Genomic DNA, 8,377 nt, shown 5'->3' with positions numbered 1-8,377 from the left:
GAGTTCAATGTCAACCTGGTCTACACAGTTCCAGGCCAGCCAGAGCTGCATACTGAGGCCCTGTCCAAAATGAATTTTAAAAGGAAGGGGGAAGGATAAGGGGTGAAGAAAATAAAATGAGAGGACGGAACAAAGAGGGTGAAATAGGGTTTTAGACCAAAGCACCAAGTAGTTCTGGAGCAGAAAGGAGTGCAGACGTCCAGGATCAGAGGCGGCCAGTGTGGCTGAGGCACAGTGGGCAAAGGTGAGCACAGCGAGAGAGGGGAGAGTGAGCTGGGGCCGCTTCACAGTCCTTTTGCTTTGTTTTTGTTTTGCAAGACAGAGTTTCTCTGGACAGCCTCTGCTGTCCTGGAACTCACTCTGTAAACCATGCTGGTCTCAAACTCAGAGATCCGTCTGCCTTTTTCTCCCATGCCTGGCCACACAGCTTTTCTGGGATTAAAAGGCAGCTGCAGACACATCCTAAGCAGGAATGTGACAGGATCCACTCTCCCCAGAATCCCTCTGGAGATGAGACCAGATGGGAGAGGGAAATTGGGAGCTGTGAGGTGGGCCTCAGACTGAAGGGACGAGTCCAAATACAAGTTAAAAAGAAGCTGGGAATGTTACTTGGTGATGGATCGTCTGACCAGTATACACAGGGCCCTGGATTCCACGCCCCCAGCACCGCCGAAGTCAACTGGACTTGGTGATGGAAAGGACGTGGGATAGCAAAAAGGCAGAATCCAGGACCATAAAAATGTCAGCTACAGGAAGACAAGACAGGAAACAGAACCTAAGAGCACCTCTCCCCTTCATCTCAATGATGCTTCATCTAATAGACAAAAGTCCTTATCGGCATCTGGGCCTCGCCTCACAATCGAGTCCCACCAGGTAAGCCCGGGTCCCACTCATGTACTATCAGAAGCCAGAAATGGTCTCCCAAGCCCCTTAAGCTGAAGGGAACCCTAGAACACAGTTCTACCTTAGCCAAACAAAGCCCAGAGGCCACAGGCTGTGTGTGGGCAAGGCTTTGCTTTTCCAACTGTGCTGCGGGCCATGAAAATTCAACCCCACCCCCCCCACCCCAGCTACCCTTGTAACCTTGAAGTTCCTTGCCCAAGACGTGTTTCAGGGTTTGAGGATGCTCAGCAGACAGGCAGGACCCCAACAGCAGCAGGCTGGCAGACACCTGACCTGAAGAGAACCCTCCCCAGCAGAGGCAGCAGGATGCCCTCTTTGGGGTCTCCAGTGCCTAGGCCCTCCCCTCCCTTAGAGGCCACCATGGTTTGTTCTGTGAAGTTCAGTCCTTTTCCACTGAGGGTTTGAGGCAGAAGCTGCCTCACACTCAATTCTCCTGTTCCTTTGGAAGACATCTTTGGGGGGGGGCAAAAAGGACACAACCCTTAAAAAGAAAGAAAAGGCGGATATATTTATTCTGACAGGAGATACTGTGATACCTGCCTTGTGGGCCCAGGAACAGTTGAACGCAGTCATGGCACAAGCAATGCAACTTTAACAAGGGGGGTTCCTGTCATCCAAATGAATATGAAAAAAGAAAAACAAAACACAACAAAAATATACGACCAGCCAACAACCAAAGAGATGATTGGCCCTCCTGTAGCTTTCATCAGAGCAACTCGCCGATTTCCACCTCTCCATCAAGAAATTACAGAAGACAGAGCCAAGGACATCGTAGCCGAGTCAGGAGGCAGCGCAGCTCCCCTTCTTCCCATATTCTATATCCCCTCCCATCAGCCATCAACCAGCGTGAGACCTTCATAGAGTGCCCGCTTCCACATGTAGTAGGTGGAGCGGGCAGTGAGGGGGAAGAGAGCTTGGAACTCCTTGTAGGAGGGGAAAGTCTTAGACTGGAAGCGCTTCTGCAGAAACAGCTTGGCTTGGGCCTTGAATCTCGTGGCGCTAAGCACGTCCATCACCAGCATCTGCCCATCACTGCCACCTGGTGCCATCACCATAGTCTGGCTTGGCAACGATCCACTATGGGGCTGGCCCTGCGCCACAGCTGCCTCTTGAACGATCCCCTCTCTAGAAGGCCCTCCTGGGGCATCTTCTGGAGAAGCAGCCACTGGTAGTGTTTCCACTGAAGGAACTACCACAGGCGTTACCTTCCTAACAGCTTCCATATCCTGCCATTCAACGGGCTTCTGGCGTTCCTCAGGCTTCTGGCGTTCCTCGGGCTTCTGCCATTCCTCGGGCTTCTGCCATTCCTCGGGCTTCTGCCATTCCTCGGGCTTCTGCTGTTCCTCCAGCTTTTGTTTCCTTTGGCTCAAAGAGGAAGCCTGCATCCGGGGCCTTCCGCGGGAAAGACTTTTCCATACCCAAAAGGTAGAAGGTAACAGGCTAGGGTAGCGGAGGCGGAAGCGACAGAAGGGTAGGTGCCCACTTTGCACCTGCTTGCGGGCAGCCCTGCGTAGTCGTCTCTGCCAGCGAGATAAGGGCATCCTTGGGAATGTGAGCCCCCGGGAAGTCAGGGGAGCTTCACCTACTGCTTTCCCCGCCCCCTCCTCTCCCACCTCACTCTTCAAAGCGTGTAGGCTCTCTTCCCCAACATCTGTTGGCTGGAGAGACTCAGCAGTTTCAAAACCTGGGGACAGCTTGAAACTGGGGGTCCTCCTGAGGGCTTTCCGCCTCCAGTTGTAGTAGGTGGACCTCGAGATGCCAGGGAACCGGCATTTGAAGCAGCGATAGGGTACCAGTTTGTTCAGGGAGATGCAATGCTCTAGGTATGACTTGGCACGCTGCATTAAGATCAAGCTAGTAGGGCTTGAGATTGCTGCTGTCAGTGGGGAACACCCCAGCTCCTCGGCAGCCATCTTCCCTGGGGGCCTCTCCACCTCTGGCGCAGCCACCTCCTCCCGGGATGGAGTGGCTGGGACCAGGGCTGAGTTGGCACCAGAGCCCAGCAGCTCATGCTTCCAGGCATAGTAGGTAGAGCGGGATATCTCAGGGAACCTCTGCAGGAACTGCTGCAACGGCACAAAGCCCCCACGGTGGTAGCTGTCCTGCAGGAAGTGCTTGGCAGAGAAGCGGGTGGCCACCTTCTGCCGGTGCTCTTGGGTCTGCCGCCGCCAACGGTAAAAGGTGCTCTTGGTAATGCTGGTGCGGTCACAGAGGTGGGAGTAGCTGAGGCCGGGTTCACGGTTGAGCAGCTCCAGGGTTTTGGCTGGTGGTAGCAGAGGACCCAGGTTTGGAGGAGCAGGGTCCAGGCTAGCAGTACCATCAGCCTCCACCTCCTCCAGCCCAACCACGGGGGCAAAATACTGATGACGGAAGAGGTGGCTAGTGAGGGGCTGACCAGCCCACATGATGTGCAGCATGGAGGTCACGTGGGTGGAGCGGCGAGGCATGATAACACGGTTAAAATAGGGTCGGATCCTGACATTGCGCATGGGGTAGATGGAGTAGATGTTGCGATCGAGGATGGAAGCAAGGGCGTACAAGTGCCACACATTGGAGAAGCTAGTAGGGAAGCACGTGGCCCTGACGTCAGCGTCGAAGATGGCCTCCAGCGTGGCAAAAGACAGGTTGGTCATCTCGGGGGACTCCTCAGAGCACAAGGAGTAGCGCACGGCCTGCAGCATCACCTTGGAGTCAATCATGCCTTGGAGGTAATAATGCCGGTGTAGCAGCATCTCCACTACGGTGCGAGCCCGCAACTCCAGGCTGAGACCCGTGTGCCCCCACAGCAACATGCTGGCCGCTTCAAACAACAGGCTACCCTCACCCTTGCACACCAAGGGCAGCATGTTCCGAGGAGCATCCTCTGGGTACAGGCTCAAGGCCACAGAGTCCACCTCCAGCATCTGGGCGCCAGGGCCACCCTTCTGGCAGATGGGGAGGCTGAAGGAAGCTAGGACCTGCTTGGCCTCCAAGGCAGCACTGATGAGACCCTCCAAGCCCTCGGACTCCACTGCCTCCTGCAGATTGCGCAGTACCTGCTGCACCAGCTGATCCCGAGAAGTCATCCTGACAAGGCAAAGGGGAGAGGGGAGAGGTCAGAAGAATGGTGGGTGCGCTCTGGTGCCTTCTCCCAGAGCAGCAGTTCTCAACCTGTGGGTCGCGCAGCAGATCAGATGTCCGGGATTTCAGATACTTGGATTACGATTCGTAAGAGTAACAAAATTCAGTTATGAAGTAGCAATGAAAATAATTTTCTGGTTGGGAAATCACTATAACATGAGGAACCGTATTAAAGGGTCGCAGCATTAGGAAGATTCAGGGACCCAGGCGGGCGGTGGGGTGTGATGTCACCAGAACCTTAACAGCTAACTGCTTTCCCATGGCTTTGCTTAGTCGCTCAGTGGCTTTAAGGGAAAGCCTGGTCTCAGGAACTCAGCTTTGGATCCTGGTTCTGATGTTAGTGTGGTATAACTCTTAACCTCCTGGCTTCTGCTTTCTCCCCTTTTAGAGCCCTTGTGGGCTTAAAACTGATAGTGAAAGTAAACAAAACAAAAAAAAAGACAATCCCAGCGCTGGGAGGGTGAAGGCAGAAGGATCATGAGTTCAAAGCCAGCCTGGGCTACCTAGCCAGATTCTATCTAAAACCAAAATAAAACAATAGTGGATGAAGATGCAGAGGAATTGACCGACACATATGTTTAATTTTGTCTCATGACCCTCCCTCGAACAGTACCTGATACAGAGTAAAGCAGAATGGAATGCTAGTTCCCTGGCAGCAATATCTACAATACATATTATACAGCAGACCGGTAAGCTGCACCTCCACAGGGCGTGGCGTGTGTGCCCTTAGTCCTAGCGCTTACCTGGGAGGCAAAGGCAACCAGATCTCTTCGAGTTCCAGGTCAGCCAGGATTACACATGAGACCCTGCCTCAAAAATAAAGAAACAGGGCTGGAGAGATGGCTCAGCAGTAAAGAGCACTGACTGCTCTTCCAGAGGTCCTGAGTTCAATTCCCAGCAACTTCATGGTGGCTCACAACCATCTGTGATGGGATCTGATGCCCTCTTCTGGTGTGTCTGAAGAAGTGTACTCATATACATCAAATAAATAAATGTATCTTTAAGAATAAATAAAAATAGTAACATAATAGACCAAAACCTAGAACAATGATTCTCAAACTATAGTCCCAGGTCCCTCATAAATTATTTTGAGAACAGTGCTTAGACACACCACAGCTAACACAATGATATAATTTGCCTTCTTATCATTTGAATAAAACTATGTTATTTTATGGTGCAGAGTGATAGTTCACGCCTATAATCCCGCACTCTGGAGACTGAGGCAAAGCATGAGGCTGAGGCCAGCACAATCTACAAAGTGAATCCCAAGCCAGCCTGGGCTGGGGTTGAGAACTTCTCTTTCCTATCAGGAATAAAGGCAACAGCATCTAACTATGAAGTCGTGTTCTTCCCCTGACGTCCTTGAAGAAGGCCCTTCAGAACACATTTTATTAAACAGAAGTCCTTAAGCGCACCCACACACTTCTAGATTTAGAAGTGGGCCTTCCCTCACCCTGAGCAGGCTGGAGTCTCCTTTGGATTATTGTTTAATTGTATATGAGGAGATCAGCTGTTTTTTTTTAAGATTTATTTACTTATATATAAGTACACTGTAGTTGCCTTCAGAAGAGGGCATCAGATCCTATTACAGATGGTTGTGAGCCACCATGTGGGTTCTGGGAACTGAACTCAGGACCTCTGGAAGAGCAGTCAGTGCTTTTTTTTTTTTTTTTTTTGGAGCTGAGGACCGACCCCAGGGCCTTGTGCTTGCTAGGCAAGCGCTCTACCACTGAGCTAAATCCCCAACCCCGTAGTCAGTGCTCTTAACCGCTGAGCCAGCTCTCCAGCCCGAGATCAGCTGCTTTTAGCGTGAACATTTTTACACATACCAGGCTTGCCTAACTCAAGTCTACCTCCTGCCCCTGCGTCTCAGTGCTTCCCAGTGCGCACCACACCTGCAGAGCCATTTTTTATTTTTTAAAACTCAGTTGGGAGTTTACCGGTTAGAATCTTACTACAGATCTAAGAACAGATCTTAAGAGAAAGGCTTAGGATAAGGACCAGCCTAGAACAGGTTAAGTTCTCAAGATAGTTGTCAGGATTACTGTCTCTAGAGTAAGACTGCGGATGTTACAGTAAGTCATGGCCGCACATATCTGTAATTCCAGTTCTGGGAAGCTGAGACTGAAGGATCAGGTTCAGAGCTCAAGGTCAGCCAGAGCTGTCAGGGCCGTCAGGGCTGTCAGGGTTGTCAGGGTGTCTCAAGGCCACATGGGCCACAGGAGAACTTGACTCAAAACAAAATAAAAAAAACCAAGACAAAATAAAGACAGCAAAACCTTGTTATATAGACTCAGGCATACCTGAGAGAGATTAGCTGGCGAGATGGCTCAGTGGCTAACCATTGCTGCTCTCGCACAGGACCTGAGTGTTGTTTCCAGCACTCAGAAAAGCATCTGTAACTCCTGTATCAGGACATCCAACACCCTCTTCCGGCCTCCTTGGGCACTAGCCATGCATATGATCTGTACGCCCATGCTGGCAAAACACTCATACACATAAAATAAATATTCTTTAAGTAAGAAAAACATTCAGGTGAGCCTACCTCTTCAAAGTTAACTCTATCGCTATGATGTCATTTCCCCTGTGAATGGGGAGGGGAACGGCCAGAGCCCAGGAATCCAGAGCTAGCCTGGGAAACACAATGAAGACTCCATGTCAAAAGATAGTAATAAAGCCAGGCACGGGTGGCACATACTGGTAACTCCAGCACTTGGAAGACAGAGATCAAGGCCAGCATGGGCTATGCAGTGAGTTTAAGACCAGCCAAGCTGAGACCCTTTTAGAGGTTCCCTCCATACTTGTTTTGAGAACATCTATGTACTTACTACTGACATAACCTTAACAACTTCCCAATACCTAGGAAGTTTTTATACTGTACAGTCAGATTGTCAACATTTCTGTTAGTTATATTACAAGCAAAAATCTATATTACCATATAACGGAGGGAGAGCCCTACAAACTTCGGTAACATGTACAAGGGCTTGGGTACAGCGAGATACAAATTTTTCAGGGTCCAGTTTCTTGTTTACTCTCCGGATCCTCCTGCCTCAGCCTCCACAGAGCTGGGAGTAGAGAGCGTTTGAAAACCCGCATTACAGCTAAGCTATGCGTTAGCAGCAAAAACATGCTGTAGAAATGCAGCCAAAGCCTCCTCAAATCGAGGTTAAAGTCAGATTCTCCTGAAATATTTCCCCAACAAAACAGACTGATGAGACCCTACTGCACTGGTGTCCCAGAGGGCTGAGAAATTATAAAATGATTCTTTTCTTTCTACTATGGAAACTTTTTTTTTTTTTTTTTTTTTTTTTTTGTAAATTAGCACAGGGGTTGGGGAGTACTGAAGAGATGGCATTGACTGTTCTTCCCGAGGTCCTGAGTTCAATTCCTAGCAACCACGTGATGGCTCACAACCATCTGTAATGGGATCCGATGCTCTCTTCTAGTGTGTCCGAAGAGAACAGTGTACTCACATACATAAAATAAATAGATCTTTAAAAAAAACCTCAGTGCTAGGGATCAAACCCAGGGCCTTGAACATGTAAGACCAGTGCCCCCAGTCTCTTGCTTTAACTTTGAATACAGTGCACACTGAGATAACCCCTTATATAAACAAGTCTTCAAGTTCCTCACACTTAAAGAACTAACAGAGCCGAGAGGTGCTGATGCTGCACTCGGGAGGCAAAGATGGGTGAAATCTCTGAGTTTGAGGCCTACCTGATCTACAGATCTAGTTCTGGGGGAGCCAGGGTTACACAGAGAAACCCTGTCTCCAACAAACAGGCAAACAGACAGACAGACAGTTAACAGAGATCCTGAAACTAAAAAAGTTAAGAACTGCTGTCTGTACTATGTAATAGACGAGCTTCCGCAGAGGCGGTAAGGACGACCACCTGGTGTGGGGAACTGTGGAATGGAGACTGCTTCTGTTCTAACCGGTTCAGCAGGCCTGTGGTGTTGGAACCACTGGGGATATAGCTCAGTGGTAAGGCACACGACGCAAGAGACCGGCGTGCAAGCAATCAGGAGTGTGGAAAAGGAAACAGATGGAAGAGCGCTCAGTCGGTACAGTGCTGACCCAGAACCGTGAGGGCCTGAGCTGAGATCGTCAGGATCCACGTGAAGAGCTGGGGAGGTGCACACCTGCAGAGTCAGGAGGAGCCCGAGCTTGCCAGCCAGTCAGTCAGTCTGGCTGAACCACCGAGGCTCACTCCAGGTTCAGTGAGAACCTATCTCAGAATGGAAGCTACAGAGCAGTGCAGGAAAGTCTGGCCTGCCTTCATGTGCGCGCGCATGCGCGCACACACACACACACACACACACACACACACACACACACACGGCCCAGTGAGTA

General features: G+C 50.4%; 1 protein-coding gene across 2 annotated transcripts; it reads right to left on the bottom strand.

Annotated features, from left to right (window-relative positions):
- Nucleotides 1–1,699: 1,699 nt before the first annotated feature.
- On the bottom strand, nucleotides 1,700–3,968 carry Vrtn (vertebrae development associated). 2 transcript variants are annotated; one of them, XM_032907556.1, is made up of 2 exons: nucleotides 2,243–3,968; nucleotides 1,700–2,134 (listed from the first exon to the last, which is right to left on the bottom strand). In XM_032907556.1, exons 1-2 carry the CDS (start codon nucleotides 3,966–3,968, stop codon nucleotides 1,734–1,736), a joined length of 2,127 nt encoding a protein of 708 aa, XP_032763447.1. In that variant the 3' UTR covers nucleotides 1,700–1,733. The 2 variants fall into 2 exon arrangements, with proteins under 2 accessions (XP_032763447.1, XP_032763446.1); XM_032907555.1 differs by having other exon boundaries at nucleotides 1,700–3,968.
- Between the last annotated feature and the right edge of the window lie 4,409 nt (nucleotides 3,969–8,377).

This window comes from Rattus rattus, chromosome 7 (genome assembly GCF_011064425.1).
Source record: "Rattus rattus isolate New Zealand chromosome 7, Rrattus_CSIRO_v1, whole genome shotgun sequence".
Classification (NCBI taxonomy): domain Eukaryota; kingdom Metazoa; phylum Chordata; class Mammalia; order Rodentia; family Muridae; genus Rattus; species Rattus rattus.
The sequence above is the reverse complement of the archived record's forward strand: the minus strand, read 5'-3'. Positions and strand labels throughout refer to the sequence as shown.